The sequence below is a fragment of the Loxodonta africana genome, chromosome 12 (genome assembly GCF_030014295.1).
Source record: "Loxodonta africana isolate mLoxAfr1 chromosome 12, mLoxAfr1.hap2, whole genome shotgun sequence".
NCBI lineage: Eukaryota > Metazoa > Chordata > Mammalia > Proboscidea > Elephantidae > Loxodonta > Loxodonta africana.
Genome location: NC_087353.1, coordinates 76,807,170 through 76,829,499, shown reverse-complemented (window position 1 = coordinate 76,829,499; position 22,330 = coordinate 76,807,170). Strand labels below are relative to the sequence as shown.

General features: G+C 41.8%; 1 protein-coding gene across 1 annotated transcript in view; it reads right to left on the bottom strand.

The window, feature by feature from the left end:
• ACSM3 (acyl-CoA synthetase medium chain family member 3) overlaps window positions 1-21,710 on the bottom strand; it is a 36,689-nt gene extending 14,979 nt beyond the window's left edge. The window contains exons 1-3 of the mRNA XM_003418886.4: window positions 21,448-21,710; window positions 20,396-20,606; window positions 950-1,157 (exon numbers count right to left, since the gene is read on the bottom strand). Coding sequence (XP_003418934.2) covers window positions 950-1,157; window positions 20,396-20,606; window positions 21,448-21,666 — 638 coding nt within the window. The 5' untranslated portion in view covers window positions 21,667-21,710. The remainder of the gene's footprint in view (window positions 1-949; window positions 1,158-20,395; window positions 20,607-21,447) is intronic.
• Between the last annotated feature and the right edge of the window lie 620 nt (window positions 21,711-22,330).

Genomic DNA, 22,330 nt, shown 5'->3' with positions numbered 1-22,330 from the left:
AAGCAGGTAAGAACAAGTCCATAACTGTAAGCATGCTTCCAGACCTTTGAGTAAAGGTAGGAAGCTCATTCTTAAAAGGGAATTTGCTGATAACATAGTGCTAAGATGTTAGAACCAGTAGCTGTGGAGAGTTCCAAGTGACCCCTGAAACCATTGCATCCATTAACATTAATGGATGTTCTTATTATAACCTGATAGAAGTGTTGCTGTCAGTGATAATGATATAGCCTACACAAAAGGACTGATTGCAGTCAGTTTCCCTAGGAGATGATAACAGCTCTGTAGTGGGTGCTGTGATACACCTGGAACCCCCTGCAGGAATGAACGACTCATTCCCCTCCAGGTGCTAGGAGCTCTCTGAGAATTGCCTTGGCTGAAAAAACCTGTCTCACCCAAGCTGCCTCTTTCTAGGGAGATCCCACAACTAATTACTAATCAGTATGGGGGTATAAAGGCCTGGACCTCTTGCTTTGGCCGGAATCAGCTTTGAGGGGCTACCAAGCTCGATAAGTCCCTGTGGGGTGGAGTGCTTTGTAGGGAATGCATCCCAGATCAAATAGTTTCTCTGCCCAATTCCACTTCCTTTCCCTTCCTTCACAGGTGTTGACCCAAAGGAACTCCTTAATAGACTTCTTACTCAGGGTCTGCTTTCTGGGGACCCCAACCTATGACAACACCCCACGCTCCTTCCTGCCTCAGAGCTTTGCACTATTGTTAGGTGACATCAAGTTTGTTTTGACTCATAGTGACCCCATGTACAACAGAACGACACACTCCTAGGTCTTGCACCATCCTCACAATTGTTGCTATCTTTGAGCCCATTGTGGGAGCCATTATTTGTTTCTTTGCTTATTGTTTTAATTTGCATTTTTCTGATCACGAGTGGGTTGGACATCTTTTCACTATTTCCTTTTGGAAGCTGCTGTACAACACAATTATGACTACTCACTTCATCATCTCTTTGAGGTTCCCCCACCCCTCTCTGGGGTTTTGAGACACAATTAGTTTGGAGCGCAGATTTTCACATTTAGGTGCAATAGCATCTACAGCCGGGGCTAAAGCATCATTGGTAATAATGCATTTAGCTTTGGATGATTGTAACCTGTAGAGGATGTCTTTCTGGGTCAGTTGAGTGGTTCCTGTAATTAGAACTGTCCCTAAGGGAGCAGAAAAGAAAGAATGCTTAGAAGAAAGGATTTCCTTCATCATGTTAGTTAGGGTAATGTAAATAGGTCATACAGTCTGTATTTCTCAAAATGAGTTAATTAATTTACCAGGCAAGGTAACTATTTGTCTTCCTCTCATTATTCTGCTTTTGCCTTTCAAGGAATCTCAAAGCCTATGACCCTTTTGACCTTAAAAAATAAAATCCAACCAGTTGCCATCATGTTGATTTTGACTCATGGTGACCACATGTGTTGCAGGGTGGAACTGTGCTTCCTAGAGCTTTCATGGCTGTGACCTTTCAGAAGCAGATCACCAGGCCTTTCTTCCAAGGTGCTCCTGAATGGATTTGAACCACCAACCTTTTGGTTAGTACTGGTTGTGATATCTTAGCATTATATTTGTTCTAATATGAAAGGGTGTTAAATGCTGGATAATTATCATCTATTTGAAGACTATTCATAAATTGAGCTAGAAAGGAGTTTTAATTGAAAAGTAGTATTACCCCACATTTATTGAGTACTTTTAATGTGCCAGGTACTATTGTAAGTGTTTTGCATATTTTAACTCATTTAATCCCCACCAAAAAGCCAAAAACACAAAACTAGGAATAACTTGCCCGAGATCATCTACGTAGCAAGTGACAGAACAGGGGATGAATCTTGTAGCCTAACTCCAGAGCCAAAAAAACTCAGACGCGTTGCCATTGAGTTGATTTCAACTCATAGTGACCCCATTGGACAGAGTAGAACTGCCCGTAGGGTTTCCAAAGCCTTAGTCTTTAGGGGAGCAGACTGTCACATCTTTCTCTCATGGAGCAGCAGCTGGTATGTTCAAACTGCTGACCTTTCGGTTAGCAGCTGAGTGCTTAACCACTGTGCGACCAGGGTTCCCTCACTTCAGTATACCACCTTCAAAATGCACATGATCGTTTGATGGTTCTTTCCAAAGGGAAGGACTGAGGCGTGCATTTCTTTCGTGATTGTGTTCCTGCCAGCTGTGTAGTACACTGTTGTTGCTGTTAGGTGCCATCAAGTTGGTTCCAACTCATAGTGACCCTATGTACAACAGAATGAAACACTGCCCAGTCCCACACCATCCTCCCATCTGTTCCTATATTTAAGCCCATTATTACAGCCACTGTGTCAATCCATCATGCTGAGGGTCTTCCTCCTTTTTGATGGTCCTTTATTTTACCAAACATGATATCCTTCTGCAGGGACTGGACTCTCTTGATAAAGTGTCCAAAGTACGTGAGATGAAGTCTACCCATCTTCACTGCTAAGGAGCATTCTGGCTGTACTTCTTCCAAGACAGATTTGTTTGTTTTTCTGGCAGTCGATGCTATATTCAATACTCTTTGCCAACACCATAATTCAAAGGCATCAATTCTTCTTCAGTCTTCCTTATTCATTGTCCAGCTTTTGCATGCATATGAGGTGACTGAAAATACCATGGCTTGGGTCAGATGCACTTTAGTCCTCAACGGGACATCTTTTTTTTTTTTTTTTTTTACTTTTTATTTGCTTTAAGTGAAAGTTTACAAATCAAGTTGGACTCTCATACAAAAATTTATAAACACCTTGCTATATAATCCTAATTGCTCTCCCCCTAATGAGACAGCACAGCCTTCCCTCTACTCTCTCTTTTCGTGTCCATTCGGCCAGCTTCTGACCCCCTTTATCCTCTCAAAGCCCCTTCAGACAGGAGGTACCAACATAGTCTCATGTGTCTACTTGTTCCAAGAAGCTGGTTCTTCACCAGTATCATTGTCTATCCCATAGTCCAGTCCAATCCCTGTCTGAAGAGTTGGCTATGGGAATGGTTCCTGTCTTGGGCTAAAAGAAGGTCTGGGGACCCTGACCCCTGGGATCATTCTAGTCTCAGTCAGAGCATTAAGTCTGGTCTTTTTACAAGAATTTGGGGTCTGCATCCCACTGCTCTCCTGCTCCCTCAGGGGTTCTCTGTTGTGTTCCCTGTCAGGGCAGTCATTGGTTCTAGCCAGGCACCATGTAGTTCTTCTGGTCTCAGGCTAATGTAGTCCCTGCTTTATGTGGCCCTTTCTGCCTCTTGGGCTCATAATTACCTCGTGTCTTTGGTGTTCTTCATTCTCCTTTGCTCCAGGTGGGTTGAGACCAATTGATGTATCTTAGATGGCCGCCTGCTAGCGTTTAAGACCCCAGACACCACTCTCCATAGTGGGATGCAGAATGTTTTCTTAACAGATTTTATTATGCCAATGACTTAGATGTCCCCTGAAACCATGGTCCCCAAGCCCCCGGCCCTGCTACACTGGCCTTCAAAGCATTCAGTTTATTCAGAAAACTTTTTGAGTGTTTTTTTTTTTTTTTATCTTGATTTATTTTTGCAATTTCCCTGTCTGGGTTAACGTCTGATTGCTCTGTCCAGTGTTCTAGTCTTGGGTTGATAGCTTATATTATTGATTTTCTAACCAAAGAACTCCCTTTGGTACTTCTTATAGTTTTGATGAATTCCCTAAAATTCTGTTCACCTGGAAATGTCCTAATTTCACCTTCATATTTGAGACACAGTTTTGCTGGATATATGATTCTTGGCTGGCAATTCTTTTCCTTCAATGCTTTATATAAGTCATCCCATTGCCTTCTTGCCCATGTGGTTTCTGCTGAGTAATCCAAGCTTATTCTTATTGACTCTCCTTTGTAGGTGACTTTTTTGTTTATCCCTAGCAGCTCTTAAAATTCTCTCTTTATCTTTGGTTTTGGCAAGTTTGATCATAACATATCTTGGTGACTTTCTTTTAAAATCTACCTTTTGTGGAGTTCGATGAGCATCTTGGATGGATATCTTCTCATCTTTCACGATATCAGGGAAGTTTTCTGCCAACAAATCTTCAACAATTCTCTGTATTTTCTGTTATCCTTCCCTGTTCTGGTACTCCAATCACTTGTAGAAATAACCTCATGATAGTCTCACATGACTCTTAAGGTTTCTTCATTTTTTTTAATTCTTTTATCTGATTTTTCTTCAAATATATTGGTGTCAAGTGCTTTATCTTCAAGGTCACCAATTCTGCCTTCCACTTATTCAATTCTGCTCCTCTGACTTTCTATTGAGTTGTCTAATTCTGTAATTTTATTGTTCATCTTCTGAATTTCTGATTGCTGTCTCTCTGTGGATTCTTGCAGCTTATTAAATTTTTCATTATGTTCTTGAATAACCTTTTTAATTTCTTCAAATGTTTTCTCTGTGTGTTCTTTGGCTTGTTCTGCATATTGCCTGATCTCTTTCCTGATGTCTTGAAGAGTTCTGTATATTAATCTTTTGAATTCTGCATCCGGTAATTCCAGGAAGGCACCTTCATCTAGAAGATCCTTTGATTCTCTGTTTTTTGAGCTTGTTGAAGTGATCATGGTCTGTTTCTTTATGTGGTTTGATATTGACTGTTGTCTCCGAGGCATCTATAAATTATTGTATTAATTTATTTTACGTTTGCTTGCTGTATCCTAGTTTCTTGCTTTGTTTTGATATGCCCAAATGGGTTGCTTGAGTGAACTAGCTTGATTATTTTCACCTTTGGAGCTCTGATGTCCTGTCACTAGATGGCTAGAGCTGTTATCAGGTATATGAGCTTATGAGTCCATTCACTTTCCTTGTGTGGATTCAGCCCAGTTGTCTAGGTAGCTGGTCACCAAGTATGTGGTACAGGCTCTGTCCTACAGCCTTAGAGGGGTGGGGTGTTTGGTGTAGGTTTCAGTTATCTGGTTGCAGCAGGGGGTCATGCTCTGAACAAGGCAGGGGGCTGAGAACTGTCCCCCGAGTGTCTCTGGGGAAAGTGTGTCCCTGTTCCTGAGAGCATACAGGTGGGTGGGTTCTGCAGACAGACCATGAGCACACAATGCTTTTGGTTATAAGGGCTGGGAGGTACCAGTTATCCTTGGACCTGTGTCGTGGGTGGCTGGGTGACCTGAGTGGAGCCACTAGTCCTTAGGCCCCTGATGTGGGTAGGTGAAGACTCTGTTTAGTAGGCTAAGCGATGTCAAATATCAAACACTCACCTCTCCACTGCACAGCTTAAACACTTGCAGTCTGCCAGCAAGGGTCTATGCTCCTGAAATAGGCCCACTCAGGTCCATGCAGGGGGGAAAGGTATTCAAAGTCCACAGACTGTTTATGCCTGGACAGGAGCCACTTCTGTCGTGAGCTCCCCAGGTTAGTGGAGTTGGCAAATTCTCTTTTCCCTCTGTTATGAATTTATTCATTCTCCAAGTCCAGGAGCATGGCTCAGGGTGCTCAAATGGGCCTATCTCAGGCCCAGGGAAATCAACAGCCAGTGAACCAGCTTGGGGCTGGGGGGTGCAGTAAAATATACGCAAATACTTAGCTTTTGCCAAGAGCGCTGTTCTTCTCTGGTTCTGGAGGTGTGAGTAGGCTGTGTGGCTGGCTGCTTCTCCCTGATGAAACCGCAGCCAGATGCTACCATCAGCCCGCCGCAGCTGCTCCTGGGAGTGGTGCCTGAGGGATCCCAGCGACTTAGGTCCAGCAACTCCTCTCTGCTTCTGAACTGTCTCTCTCTCCCTCTGCTGCTCAGTGCGTTTTCTAACCTTGCTTTTGATGTTCAGGGCTCCTAGCTTGTCATAAATATAAACATTTCACTTGATTTTTCAGGTCTTTGTTGTAAGAGGGATCACCAGAAGGATCTGGCTATTCCACCATCTTGGCCCTGCCTCCCTCAAAGTGACATCGTTGCTTTTTAACACTTTAAAGAGGTCTTTATGCAGCAGATTTTATATATATATATATATATATCAATCCCAAACTAGTTGGTATTGAGTCAACTCTGACTTATGGTGACCCAGTGTGTGTCACAGTCGGGTTTTCAGTGGCTGAGTTTTCAGAAGTAGATTGCCAAGACTTTCCTCCAAGGAGCATCTGGGTAGACTCAAACCTCCAACCTTTCAGTTAGCAGCCGTGTTCATTAACTCTTTGCACCACTCAGGGACTCCAGGTGATGATAAGTATGTACTGTTTAAAAAGATGGAGAATGACCCTTTTGGGGGTCATTTGGGGCAGGGGGAGCTGTTTTAAATAGAATGACCAGAGGTGGCCTCTATGAGGATTCCTATTTATATTTAAGTTTCACACAAAAGATGTGTTCAAAATTCCTAGAAATAAAATGTTCATTTCTGCCTCACAGTTGTTATTTTGCATGAATGCATGAGGATTTATACATGCTACTGAAATCGGTTAGGAGAAAGGTCCAAAGAAACCACTGTGGAGTAGCAGAACAAGCACTGTGCTGGAAATCTGGTCTCCAAGGTTCTTGTTCCGCCTATTGCTCTAATCAGTGTATAACCTTGGCTAAGTTGCTGAATCTTTCTGGATCTCTCTTGTCTCATCTATAAATTAAAAAGGTGGTCCTTAAAGTGTAGTCCCTGGAACAAGCAGTATCAACATCATCTGGGATCTTTTTAGAATTGTAGAATCTCAAGTCCTACCCAGGCCTCTTGGATCAGAATCTGCATTTTAACAAGATCTCCAAGTGATTCATATGCACATGTAAGTTTGAGAAGAATTGGAACTAGCTGATTTTAAATATCCATTCCCGATTGGAAATTTTATGAAAATTCTAGAAAATGCTGGAGAGAGCATTGGGCTCAAGTATTAACTTGTTAAGTTACCTTGGACAAGTGACTTGATCTTTCTTGTCCCCCATCTATGAAAGCTTTAGCTTCCCCATTTATAAAACAAGGCTTTCTCTTCCTATTCATACAGCTCTTGTGAAGATAAAAGGAGCAGATGAACAAACATTTATTTTAAAGTCTGAGGGACCCTGTCTATAGGAACTTTAAACGATCTATCAACTGGGTTTGAGTGTTATACTAGCTTTTTGGGTAAATATTACCTAAAGTAAGGGTCCAACTGATTGGGGATTAATATTTTTAAATAATTACATGCTGAGATTTCTCTTGTAATGGAATTTAGCCTATAATACATAGAAAAGAGTTTGAAAATTAAAATGTAATTTAAGAGTTTGTTGTTTGCACTGGGGGCTACAGAGCAGATACCTCTCAGAACTTGGAAATAAGGGAAATAGATTGCCCTCCAAGAGCTAAACTATAAACTCAACATAAAATAGAACACAGATGTGCAAAATCACTGTAAACAGACATAATGGTTCACAGAGAAGCAAGGTTAAACTGTAGTGGGATATATATTAATGTATCTACGCCAAGAGTTGTATCCTTTCACCATACTTGTTCAATCTGTATGCTGAGCAAAATAATCCAAGAAACTGAACTGTACAAAGATTGGATTGGAGGAAGACTTATTAACAACCTGCAGTATGCAGATAACACAACCTTGCTTGCTGCAAGTGAAGAGGACTTGAAGCAGCTATTGATGAAGATCAAAGACTACAGCCTTCAGTATGAATTATACCTCAACATAAAGAAAATAGAAATCCTCACAACTGGATCAACAAGAAGCAACATGATAGATAAATGGAGAAAATATTGAAGTTTTCAAGGATTTCATTTTCAAGGATTTCATTTTACTTTGATTCACAATAAATGCCCACGGAAGTCAAGAAATCAGGTGATGGATTGCATTGGGCAAACCTGCTGCAAAAGACCTCTTTAAAGTGCTAAAAAGCAAAGATTTCACTTTGTTGACTAAGGTGCACCTGATCCAAGCCATGGTATTTCTAATTGCCTCATATGCATGAGAATGCTGGACAATGAATAAGGAAGACCGAAGAACTGATGCCTTTGAATTATGATGTTGGCAAATAATATTGAATATAGCATGGACTGCCAGAAGAACAAACAAATTTGTCTTGGAAGAAGTACAGCCAGAGTGCTCCTTGGAAGCAAGGATGACGAGACTTGTCTCATGTACTTTGGATATGTTATTTGGCAGGATCAGTCCCTGGAGAAGGACATCATGGTTGGTAGGGTAGAGAGTCAGCAAAAAGAGGAAGACCCTCGACAAAATGGATGGACACAGTGGCCCCAACGATGGGTTCAAACATAGCAATGATTGTGAGAATGGTGCAGTACTGGGCAGTGTTTCATTCTATTGTACATAGGGTCTCTATGAGATACAGCCAACTCGACAGCACCGTACAACAACAACGTATCAAGAGCTGGTGTCAGCGGGGGTATTGCAGGCGCAGAAGTATAGAAAAAGGAGACTCACTGGGGCAACTCTGACGGTGCCCATCCTAGCCTGTCTAGGGAGGAAGTTTATCCGAAGGGATTTCACATATTATGGTCCCTTGGATGAGGTGGCCCCAAGCCAGTCCCTGCATTCACTCTGGCCTTTTTTCATTTTCTCAAATCAACAAGTTATTTCCTGCCTCCAGGCATTTGCATGTGCTCGTTCATTTTCTAAGGACCCCTGGTGGCACAGTGGTTAAAGCATTCAGCTGCTAACCGAAAGGTCAGTGGTTTGAACCCACCAGCCACTCCATGGGAGAAAATTGTGTCAGTCTGCTTCTGTAAAGATTACATTCTTGGAAACTCTATGGGGCAGTTATAATCTGTCCTATAAAAAAAAACCCAGTGCCATCGAGTTGATTCCGACTCATCTGTCCTGTAGGGTCATGATAAGTTGGAATTGACTCAAGGGCAATGAGTTGGGTTTGGTTTTGTCCTTTTTCCCAGAATGTTCCTTCCCTGTCCCCCTTCTCCCTCTGGCTGAATCATCCCTAAGGTCTCATTTAAACAGTCCTTTTTTTTTTTTTTTTAGGATACCTTCTCTCAGTCTATAGTAGGTCTTGTATACTCCCAGCTCCTGTGCTACTTCCTTCACAGCAGTTGTCGCTCTTACCACTCTGTGTGTTTATTTAACTCATCACCGTCTCTCCCATTGGACCCTAAACTGCATAGTGCCTGAAACATGATAAGTGCTCAGTAAACACGTGTTGCAGGGAGGGGCAGATGGATCTAGAGGGATGGGTAGATGGTCTGGGCTTTGAAATCCTGGTGCCAACAAATTGAATTTTGAAAGTCTCTTGTTCTGAACCCATATCTACAAAACAAACTTCAGGCTCAACTTTGTCTTCTCATGTAGGCCTGATAATAGGGAGAAAGGGGGTATTCATGTCCCTTTTGATAGGTATATTTCTTCATGCAACAGAATTCATTAGTAGTAGCATTTTATATGTCCTATCCCATACATAACATGTCTGTCAGTTTGTCGTAGGGTGGGGACTTGCGTGTTGCTGTGAACCTGGAAGCTATGCCACCGGTATTCAGATACCAGCAGGGCCACGCATGGAGGACAGGTTTCAGCTGAGCTTCCAGACTAAGACAGACTAGAAAGAAGGACCCAGTAGTCTACTTCTGAAAACCTTATGAATAACAGTGGAACATTGTCTGATATAGTGCTGGAAGATGAGCCCCCCAGGTTGGAAGGCACTCAAAAGATGACTGGGGAAGAGCTGCCTCCTCAAAGTAGAGTCGACCTTAATGACGTGGATGAAGTAAAGCTTTCAGGACCTTCATTTGCTGATGTGGCATGACTCAAAACGAGAAGAAACAGCTGTAAACATCCATTAATAACCAGAACCTGGAATGTACGAAGTATGAATCTAGGAAAATTGGAAATAGTCAAAAATGAAATGGAAAGCATAAACATCGATATCCTAAGCATTAGTGAGCTGAAATGGACTGGTATTGGGCATTTTGAATTGGACAATCATACAGTTTACTATGCTGGGAATGACGGCTTGAAGAGGAATGGTGTTGCATTCATCGTCAAAAAGAACGTTTCAAGATCTATCCTGAAGTATAACACTGTCGGTGATACGATAATATCCATACACCTACAAGGAAGACCGGTTAATACGACTATTATTGAAATTTACGCACCAACCACTAGGGCCAAAGATGAAGAAATAGAAGATTTTTATCAGCTGCTGCAGTCTGAAATTGATTGAACATGCAATCAAGATGCATTGGTAATTACTGGCGATTGGAATGTGAAAGTTGGAAACAAAGAAGAACGATCAGTACTTGGAAAATATGGCCTTAGCGATAGAAACAATGCTGGAGATCGAATGAGAGAATTTTGCAAGACCAACGACTTCATTGCAAATACCTTCTTTCACCAACATAAATGGCGACTATACACATGGACCTCGCCAGATGGAACACACAGAAATCAAATTGACTACATCTGTGGAAAGAGACGATGGAAAAGCTCAATATCATCAGTCAGAACAAGGCCAGGGGCCAGCTGTGGAACAGACCATCAATTGCTCATAAGCAAGTTCAAGCTGAAACTGAAGAAAATCAGAGCAAGTCCACAAGAGCCAAAATATGACCTTGAGTATATCCCACCTGAATTTAGAGACCATCTGAAGAACAGATTTGACACATTGAACACTAGTGACCGAAGACCAGATGAGTTGTGGAGTGACATCAAGGACATCATACATGAAAAAAGCAAGAGGTCATTGAAAAGACAGGAAAGAAAGGACCAAGATGGATGTCACAGGAGACTCTGAAACTTGCTCTCGAACGTCGAGCAGCTAAAGCAAAAGGAAGAATTGATGAAGTAAAAGAACTGAACAGAAAATTTCAAAGGGCGTCTCGAGAAGACAAAGTATTATAATGACGTGTGCCAAGAGCTGGAGGTGGAAAACCAAAAGGGAAGAATACGCTCGGCATTTCTCAAGCTGAAAGAATTGAAGAAAAAATTCAAGCCCCGACTTGCAATAGTGAAGGATTCCATGGGGAAAATATTAAACGACGAAGGAAGCATCAAAAGAGGATGGAAACAACCCAGAAACCCCACTCCTCATAATATACCCTAGAGAAATAAGAGCCTTTACATGAACAGATATATGCAAACCCATGTTTATTGCAGCTCTGCTTACAATAGCAAAAAGCTGGAAGCAACCAAGGTGTCCATCAACAGATGAACGGTTAAATAAATTATGGTATATTCAAACAGTGGAATACTACGCATTGATAAAGAACACTGACGAATCTGTGAAACATTTCATAACATGGAGGAACCTGGAAGACATTATGCTGAGTGAAATTAGTCAGAGGCAAAAGGACAAATATTGTGTAAGACCACTGTTATAAGATCTTGAGAAATAGCATAAACTGAGAAGAACACATTCTTTTGTGGTTACGAGGCGGGGAGGGAGGGAGGTTGGAGAGGGTTATTTACTGATTAGTTAGTAGATAAGAACTACTTTAGGTGAAGGGAAGGACAATACTCAATACATGGAAGGTCAGCTCAACTGGACTGGACCAAAAGCAAAGAAGTTTCTGGGATAAACTGAATGCTTCAAAGGTCAGCGGAGCAAGGGCGGGGGACTGGGGACTATGGCTTAAGGGGACTGCTAAGTCAATTGGCAAAATAATTCTATTATGAAAACATTCTGCATCCCACTTTGAAATGTGGGCGTCTGGGGTCTTAAATGCTAACAAGCGGCCATCTAAGATGCATCAATTGGTCTCAACCCACCTGGATCAAAGGAGGATGAAGAACACCAAGTTCACACGATAACTATGAGTCCAAGAGACAGAAAGGGCCACATGAACCAGAGGCTTACATCATCCTGAGACCAGAAGAACTAGGTGGTGCCCAGCCACAACCGATGACTGCCCTGACAGGGAGCACAACAGAGAACCCCTGAGGGAGCAGGAGAACAGTGGGATGCAGACCCCAAATTCTCATAAAAAGACCAGACTTAATGGTCTGACTGAGACTAGAAGAATCCCAGCGTTCATGGTCCCCAAACCTTCTGTTGGCCCAGGACAGGAACCATTCCCGAAGACAACTCATCAGACATGGAAGGGACTGGACGATGGGTTGGAGAGAGATGCTGATGAAGAGTGAGCTACTTGTATCAGGTGGACACTTGAGACTGTGTTGGCGTCTCCTGTCTGGAGGGGAGATGGGAGGGTAGAGAGGGTTAGAAACTGGCAAAACCGTCACGAAAGGAAAGACTGGAAGGAGGGAGCGGGCTGACTCATTAGGGGGAGAGTAAGTGGGAGTATGGAGTAAGGTATATATAAGCTTATACGTGACAGACTGACTTGTAAACTTTCACTTAAAGCACAATAAAAATTATTTAAAAAAAAAAAAAGAGGATGGAAGGAATACACAGAGGCATTATACCAAAAAGAATTAGTCGATGTTCAACCATTTCAAGAGGTGGCATATGATCAGGGACCGATGGTACTGAAGGAAGAAGTCCAAGCTGCTCTGAAGGCATTGGTGAAAAACAAGGCTCCAGGAATTGATGGAATATCATTTGAGATGTTTCAACGAACAGATGTAGCGCTGGAGGTGCTCACTCATGTATGCCAAGAAATATGGAAGACAGCTTCCTGGCCAACTGACTGGAAGAGATCCATATTTATCCCTATTCCCAAGAAAGGTGATCGAACCGAATGTGGAAATTATAGAACAATATCATTAATATTGCACCAAGCAAAATTTTGCTGAAGATCATTCAAAAATGGCTGCAGCAGTGTATTAACAGGGAACTGCCAGAAATTCAGGCTGGTTTCAGAAGAGGACATGGAATCAGGGATATCATTGCTGATGTCAGATGGATCCTGGCTGAAAGCAGAGAATACCAGAAGGATGTTTACCTGTGTTTTATTGACTATGCAAAGGCATTCGACTGTGTGGATCATAACAAATTATGGATAACATCGCGAAGAATGGGAATTCCAGAACACTTAATTGTGCTCATGAGAAACCTTTACATAGATCAAGAGGCGGTTGTTCATACAAGGGGATACTGATTGTCTTAAAGTCAGGAAAGGTGTGCTTCAGGGTTGTATTCTTTCACCATACCTATTTAATCTGTATGCTGAGCAAATAAGACGAGAAGCTGGACTATATGAAGACGAACGGGGCATCAGGATTGGAGGAAGACTCATTAACAACCTGCGTTACGCAGATGACACAACTTTGCTCGCTGAAAGTAAAGAGGACTTGAAGCACTTACTAATGAAGATCAAAGACCACAGCCTTCAGTTTGGACTGCACCTCAACATAAGGAAAACGAAAATCCTCACAGCTGGACCAATGAGCAACATCATGAAAAATGGAGAAAAGACTGAGGTTGTCAAGGATTTCATTTTATTTGGATCCACAATCAACAGCCATGGAAGCAGCAGTCAAGAAATCAAAAGACACATTGCATCAGGCAAATCTGCTGCAAAGGACCTCTTTAAAGTTTTGAAAAGCAAAGATGTCACCTTGAAGGCTAAGGTGCGCCTGACCCAAGCCGTGGTATTTTCCATTGGATCATATGGATGTGAAAGCTAGACAATGAATAAGGAAGACTGAAGAATTGACGCCTTTGAATTGTGGTGTTGGCAAAGAATATTGAATATACCATGGACTGCCAAAAGAACGAAAAATCTGTCTTAGAAGAAGTACAACCAGAATGCTCCTTAGACGCAAGGATGGCGAGACTGCGTCTTACATACTTTGGACATGTTGTCAGGAGGGATCAGTCCCTGGGGAAGGACATCACACTTGGCAGAGTACAGGGTCAGCGGAAAAGAGGAAGACATAGTGGTGCAACAGTGAGCTCAAGCATAGCAACAATTGTAAGGATGGCTCAGGACCGGGCAGTGTTTCGTTCTGTTGTGCGTAGGGTCGCTATGAGTTGGAACCGACAGGATGGCACCGAACAACAACATCCCATACATATGGTAATGAGAGTCCTCCCCAGAGATTCAGAGTTGTACTCTCCACATACTGACATAAAGCAGCTTCCTGACTTACCAAATGAGTGTCCAGATCTGGTATATTTGCCAGAGTCTTGTCACCTTATGGGGTGGTGCAAACTGTTAACGTACTTGGCTGCTAACCAAAAGGTTGGAGATTCAAGTCCCCCTACAGATATGTCTTAGAAGAAAACCCTGGTGATCTACTTCTGAAAATCAGTCACTGAAAAGCCTGTGGAGCAGTTTTACTCTGACACACATGTCATTGTCATGAGTTGGAATCAACTGGATGACAACAGGTTACTGGTGCCACTCTATGAGGCCTCCAGTAAGATAGTAAACTCACTTCCTTACGCTAAGTGGTTCTTGAACTTGAACATACATCAGAATCACTAGTAGCAATTGTTAAAACACAGATTGGTGGGCTCCACCCACAGAGTTTCTGATTCAGTAGATCTTGGGTAGGACTCTAGAATTTACATTTTTGGCAGGTTCCCAGTGTTGCTGATGCTGCTGGCTCAGGATCCACACTTTGAGAACTACAGCCTAGCGTTATCCCTCTGCAGTGCTCTGTACCTTTCCTTTTCTGAAAGCACATTAAAACTCATCCCAGCACTCTCCGGTCTAATAATGCATTTCCTAATATTTTAAGACTCCCCAAAAGGCACCTTTCAATTATACAATTTTACTTTTTTGTTGAAAAATATACCAAACTTGCAACAGAGTTTATGCAATGTGCATGTACAATTTCGTTTAAAATTTTTTGAAAACAAGTATTATTCACTACCCAGTTGAAGAAACAGAATTTAACCGAATGTTTGAAGCCCCCTATGCACCCTGCCCCAATCAAATCTCTCTCCATCCCACCCTCACTCTCAGGCAACCACTATCTACAATGCTGTATTAACCATTCCTTTGTGATAATTTATAATTTTATCACATATTCATATAATCCTAAGTTGTACATGAGCAAGTGGAGTCCTTGCAAATGTTGCAAGTGCATTCCTTAGCTAATGTTCACTAAGCGTGAAAATTTATTAGGAAATCAAGTAACTATGCGCTTGTTTCTAATGCTGCCAAGAATTATGTAATCATTGCCTCCCATCTTATTCTTGCCTCTAAGAGAATCTGCCTGCCTTCCTGCTCACAGCCCCAGTAACCTTGCTTATACCAGATAAAGCTGCCATTGTCCACAGCTGATTGTCTGAGCAACAGACACCTAACCCAAGCTGCAGCAATGTGGCAAACCAAAGTCCTGCATCAAGGCAAAATGATGGAGGATCAGAGAAAATGTGTTGGCAGAGAGAAGAAGGAGGAGCAGACACATGAGAAAGACAGAGACAAGAGGCCCTGTGTTTCAGAGTGAAAGAACTGAAAAAGAAGTTGCCTGCTGAGTAAGTTCCCTCACAGAGGCCCAGTTATTCTTTCACACTTTGTTCTGTGAGTAGCCTTTCATTAGCTCTCCTTTCTAACTTGAACTAATATGAATGGGTTTCTGGCCCTGACAATCAAAGAGTCCCTTACTAAGACAGGAGTCCCTCAGAGGTTCAAATGGTTAACGCACTCAGCCGCTAACTGAAAGGTTGGCAGACCCAGAGGCACCTCAGAAGAAAGGCCTGGTGATATACTCCTGAAAAATCAGCCATTAAAAACTCTGCGGAACCCAAGAAAAGGCTTATACACAGAAAGAAGCAATCTGTGATGGTTATGAGGGAGGGAACGGGTCGGGAGGGAAATCACCAGCTAGGTGGTAGACAAGTGTTAACTTTGGTGAAGGGAAAGACAACACACAATATAGGGGAAGTCAGCACAACTTGACCAAGGCAAAGTCATAGAAGCTTCACAGACACCTCCAAACACCTTGAGGGACCAAGTTACTGGGACTGAGGGCTGGGGACCATGGCCTCAGGGGACTTCTAGGTCAATTGGTATAACATAATTCATAAAGAAAATGTTCTGTACTCTACTTAGGTGAGTAGCATTTGGAGTCTTAAAATTTCCATGTGGCCATTTAAGATACTTCTATTAGTCCCATCTCTTCCGGAGCAAAGGAGAATGAAAAAAAAAAAAACAAAAAAACACAAGGAAAATATTAATCCAAAGGACTATTGGACCACATGAACCCACAACCTCCACCAGCCTGAGCTCAGAAGAACTAGATGGTGCCGGGCTACCACCACCGATGGCTCTGACGGGGATCACAATAGAGGGTCCCGGACAGAGCAGGAGAAAAATGTAGAAAAAATTCCAACTCATAAAAAAGACCAGACTTACTGGTCTGACAGAGACTGGAGGAACCCCTGAGACTGTTGCCCCTGGACACCCTGCTAACTCAGAACTGAAGCCACTTCCAAAGTCAACCTTTCAGACAAAGATTAGACAGGCCTATAAAACAATCAGTAACACACATGAGGAACGTGCTTCTTAGTTCAATCAAGTATACGAGACCAAATGGGCAACACCTGTCCAAAAGCAAAGACAAGAAGGCAGGAAGGGATGGAAAAACTGAAAGAATGGACATGGGGAACCCAGGGAAGTAAAGGGAAAGAGGGAGAGTGCTGACATATTGTGGGGATTGCAACCAGTGTCACAAAACAATTTGTGTATAAATTTTTGAATTAGAAACAAATTTGCTCTATAAACTTTCACCTAAAGCACAGTAAAATAAAAAAAGACAGTGTTGAAATACTAAAAGAAAAGAAACTGAGAGATTATTAATGTGTATTACTGTTTAAAAAAAAAAAACAACCCTATGAAGCATAGTTCTGCTTTGACACATGGTCGCTCTGAGTTGAAATCTACTTGACAGGAATTGGTTCATTTTTACTAAGACAGTGAGCTTAATTATGGAGCATTCATGTCAAAATCCTGTCAAAAAACCGCATGGGCTCTGCTACTGCAGTATATAATATGTACATATGAAATTAGAGTATATTTGCTTTCCTTAATTGGAAATAATGATTATAATAAATTAATAATAGATACATAATGATTTATTATGACACTAGAAATATTCATTCATTTCACAAATATTTTACTGAGCATTTACTATGTGTCAGTCATTGGGGGTGCAGAGATGAATACGTCACAGACTTTGCCTTTGAGTAGCTTACTTAGTCTTATGCGGGGGATGACAGATACATAGGCAAATAGTACCCCGTCAACATACTAAATGTTCAAATAGAGGTATATACATGTTGCTTTCAGGAATCCAAAAAGAGAGTGCCTTGATTGGGACATCTGGGGAGGAGGTGCAGGGAGGAGTTGCCTGAGAAGGTGACATTAGAGCTGAGACTTGAAAGTCTAGTAAGAGTTGTCCAGATGGTTAGGTATAAGAAAAAGGCCTTCTAAGCATAGGAAATATTGTGGACAAAAGCCAGGAGATGGGAAAGATCTCAAACTTTATTTTATTTATTTATTTATTGGGTTTTAAGTGAAAGTTTACAAATCAAGTCAGTCTCATACAAAAAATTTTTTTTTCTGTGTACTCCTAGTTGCTCTCCCCCTAATGAGACAGCACACGCCTTCTCTCCACCCTCTATTTCCGTGTCCATTCAGCCAGCTTCTGTCCCCCTCTGCCTTCTCATTTCCCCTCCATACAGGAGCTGCCCACATAGTCTCATGTGTCTCCTTGAACCAAGAAGCTCGCTCCTCACCAGTATCATTTTCTATCTTACAGTCCAGTCTAATCCCTGTCTGAAGAGTTGGCTTTGGGAATGGTTCCAGTCTTGGGCTAACAGAAGATCTGGGGACCATGACCTCTGGAGTCCTTCTTTCTAGTCTCAGTGAGACCATTAAGTATGGTCTTTTTATAAGAATTTGAGGTCTGCATACCACTGCTCACCTGCTCCATCAGAGATTCTCTGTTGTGTTCCTTGTCAGGGCAGTTATCAGTTGTAGCTGGGCACCGTCTAGTTCTTCTGGTCTCAGGCTAATGTAGCCTCTGATTTATGTGGCCCTTTCTGTCTCTTGGGTTCATAATTACCTTGTGTCTTTGGTGTTCATTCTCCTTTGCTCCAAGTGGGTTGAGACCAGTTGATGCATCTTAGATGGCCGCTTGTCAGCATTTAAGACCCCAGACACCACTCTCCAAAGTGGGATGCAGAATGTTTTCTTAATAGGTTTTATTATGCCAGTTGACTTGGATGTCCTCTGAAGCCATGGTCCCCAAACCCCCACCCCTGCTACACTGGACTTCAAAGTGTTCAGTTTATTCAGCAGACTTCTTTGCTTTTGGTTTAGTCCAGTTGTGGTGACTTTTCCTGTACTGTGTGTTGTCGTTCCCTTCACCTAAAGTAGTTCTTATCTACTATCTAGTTAGTGAATACGACTCTCCCTTCCTCCCTCCCTCCCCCATGTCGTAACCATCAAAGAATATTTTCTTCTCTGTTTCAACTGTTTCTCGAGTTCTTGTAATAGTGGTCTTATACAATATTTGTCCTTTTGCAACTGACTAATTTCACTCAGCATAATGCCTTCCAGATTGCTTCATGTTATGAAATGTTTCACAGATTCATCACTGTTCTTTATCGATGTGTAGTATTCCTTTGTGTGTATATACCATAATTTATTTATCCATTCATCCGTTGATGGGCACCTTGGTTGCTTCCATCTTTTTGCTATTGTAAAAAGTGCTACAATGAACATGGGTGTGCATATATCTGTTCATGTAAAGGCTTTTATTTCTCTAGGATATATTTCAAGGAGTGGGATTGCTGGATTGTATGGTAGTTCTATTTCTAGCTTTTTAAGGAAGCGCCAAATTGATTTCCAAAGTGGTTATACCTTTTTACATTCCCACCAGCAGTTTATAAGTGTTCCGGTCTCTCCACAACCTCTCCAACATTTATTATTTTGTGTTCTTTGGATTAATGCCAGCCTTGTTGGAGTGAGATGGTATCTCATTGTAGTTTTGATGTGCATTTCTCTAATGGCTGATGATCGTGAGCAGTTCCTCATGTATCTGTTAGCTACCTGAATGTCTTCTTTAGTGGAATGTCTGTTCATATCTTTTGCCCATTTTTTAATTGGGTTATTTGTCTTTTTGTAGTTGAGTTTTTCAGTATCATGTAGATTTTAGAGATCAGGCGCTGATCGGAAATGTCATAGCTAAAAACTTTTTCCCGATATGTAGGTAATCTTTTTACTCTTTTGGTGAAGTCTTTGGATGAGCATAGGTGTTTGACTTTTAGGAGCTCCCAGTTATCTAGTTTGTATTCTGATGTTTGTGCATTGTTATTAATGTTTTGTGATTTTTTTTTTATACAGTTTATGCCATGTATTAGGGCTCCCAAGGATCTCAGACTTTAAAGGAAACCATGTGATATGGCCAGAGAGTGGGGGAAATAAGCACAATGAAGGGAGGATAGCTAGGGCCTTCCATGACACACCTAAAGAAGTTTACTTTTATCTGGTAGCCAAAGGGGAGTTATTACATAATGTCAAACAGCAAAATAACAGGATAAAACGTGTATTCTAGAAAAAACACTGGCTACAGATGGCAGATTGGGTAGGGTTGGGGTATGGACACTACAAGACCAGAATTAGGGAGACCTTGGGGGAAATCCAGTCAGGTGATGGTCAAGATGTGAAGTAAAGTAATGGCAATGATATTGGAGAAGAAGAGGAACTCTGGAGACACTTAAAACCAACAACCTCCCTGCTGCCTAGCTGATTCCAGCTCATAGCAACTCTATAGAACAGATAGAACTGCCCTATAGAGTTTCCGAGGCTGTAATGTCTACTGAAGCAGACTGCCACATCTTTCTCCTGTGGAGCGGCTGGTGGGTGCTAATGTTAGGTTAGCAGCCCAGCGCCTAACCACTGTGCCACCGGGGTCACTTCTGGAGACACTTAAGAGATCAAATTTATAAGACATAGGGGCTGATTAGGAGAGAGGAGTCACAGATAGCTGGCTTAAAGCACCAGACAGATGGTAATTAACCATGAGGGAGAATAAAGGCATGAAGCAAGATCTGAAGTGGGTAGGCAGATAATAAACTGAGTTGTGGATGCTTTCAATTTCAGATACCTGTGAGTCCTACAGGAGGGGAAGACCAATAGCTATGAGAGTATTCAATTGTTGATTTTCATTTATTTAACAAACCTTTAAGAAAAAACCCAACTCCTAATTTAGGTCATGGCAGCCCCATGTGTGCAGAGTGGAACTGTTCCATAGAGCTTTCAAGGATGTGACCTGTCAGAAGCAGATCACCTGGCCTGTTTTCCGAGGCACCTCTGAGTGGGTTTGAACCGCCAACCTTTCTACTAGTAGTTGAGCACTTAACCATTTATGCCACCCAGCGACTCCTTCAGACCCGACCTGACTCAAAGGCAACTAACAACAACAACAATTTAGGTCAAAATATATGACGTTTCCAGCACATTTCTAAAGTTCCTGAGGTTAATCCTATATTGTGCACAGTTTTTCTTCAGATAATATACCCAAATAAATGGCTCCTGATACTCCTTAGATGTTTTGGAAAATCTCCTATCCAGCTTAGTTTAAATATAATCAGAGTGTAAACATTACTAACCTGTTCGGAGACAGGCCACATTCGCAAGCCACCACTCTGGGATGCTGGGCAGAATTACAATTACTCGATCTCCCCTTTGCAGCGCACAGGCTTCTGTTAGTATATTGGCAAATTTCTTGGACAAAGAGCCGAGTTCCTCAAAACTCCATTTCAGCTCTTCTCCATTTTGGTGTACCCACCAGAAGGCTGGATTGGAAGGCTTCTTTCCAGCCTAAGGAAAGAGAAACCACTCATGGATTTTAAGGTTGTGGTGTGGTTAAATTCTATGCCAACTGACTTAATGGAATATTTTCTTTGAAGAAAATTCACAGGTCATCCGGTTAGAACATACTTGAAATATTTGGAAATACCCTGGGGCCCTTATTTCTAGATGTTGGGACAGCTATGTTATCTCTTCTGGTCCATGTCATTTCTCATTTAGTCTGAATGTTTTTCTTTTCAAAAAGTTAGAATTCTTGCATCCGTTTATATTTCTCTCAATACAGTATCTAGGCCTCATTTCCTACCATCTCTGGCTCTTAGAATCACTTTTCACTCTCCTTTTTTTTTTTTTCTTAAATCAACCTAGAATCGTACATTTATGTAACCTAGGGTTTCTCAACCATGGAATTATTGACATTTTGGACGGAATAATTCTTTGCTGGAGTCCCTGGGTGGTGCAAACAGTTAACAAGCTGAGCTCCTAACTGAAAGGTTAGAGGTTCTAGTCTATCCAGAGGCACCTCAGAAGAAAGGCCGGGCAATCTACTTCTCAAAAATCAGCTATTGAAAACTCTATGGAGCACAGTTCTGTTCTGACACACATGAGGTTGTCATGAGTCAGAACCTATTCCACAGCAACTGGTTTGGTTTGATTTCTTAATTCTTTGTTGTGAGGGGCATTGTAGGATGTTCAGCAGCATTCCTGGCCTCTACTGACTAGATAAGAGTAGCATCTCTGTTCCCCAATCTTGACAACAAAAATGTCTCCAGATATTGTCAAACATCCCTGGGGGCAAAATTACTCCCAGGTGAGAACTACTGATGCCACCCAACTAACCCTTGCTCCATACCTTTTCTATCTTGGTCCATTGATCCAGGACATCTTTAGCAAAGTTGAAATATTCTGGGATCTCCAGTTTGAAGTCCTGTTTCATGGATTCATAATCGGAGAAATTCTGAGGGGCCATTGTTCTGTAATCTTTATATAATGCTCTCACAGAACCAGGGATTGCTAGGTACTGAAAACGCTTGGTCCGAAGTAATATCGCCATGGTGGCAAGAGGCAGCATCAGTCTTGCTGGATGTTTTGGCACTCAAGATTTCCACAGTGACCAATTCATCTGAAAAGACAAGGAAAAAGGACATGCGTTTGTTTCTGTACTAGAAGTAGCCAGACATGAAAGCAGCTAAGTTTTATTATTATTCATCTTGATAATAATAATTATTACATATAATATATGTTGGAACCCTGGTGGTGCAGTAGTTAAGGGTTTGGCTGCTAACCAAGAGGTCGGCAGTTCGAATCCACCAACCACTCCTTGGAAACCCTATGGGGCAGTTCTACTGTGTTCTACAGTGTCGCTATGAGTCAAAATCGACTCAACAGCAATGGGTTTTAATATATGTTACTATAACGAACATGACAATCATCATAATAGTACCATTTTCTGAGCAGTCACTACGTTCCAAATACTGTGCTCAGTGTTTTATGTGTAATTTCTCATTAAATCCTCAGAGTAACCCTGAAGTTGGTGCCATTATCATTCCTGTTTACAGACAAAGAAAATGAGTCTTAGTGAGGTTGAAGATTTCATAATTAGTAAGAGGCAGAATCTGGGTTTGAACTCAGAACTATCTAGTTCCATTTTTCTGACTGCTACATACTCCTGCCCCTACCTGTTTGTCAGTTTGTTGTACTGTGGTGGCTTGAGTGTTGCTCTGATGCTCGAAGTT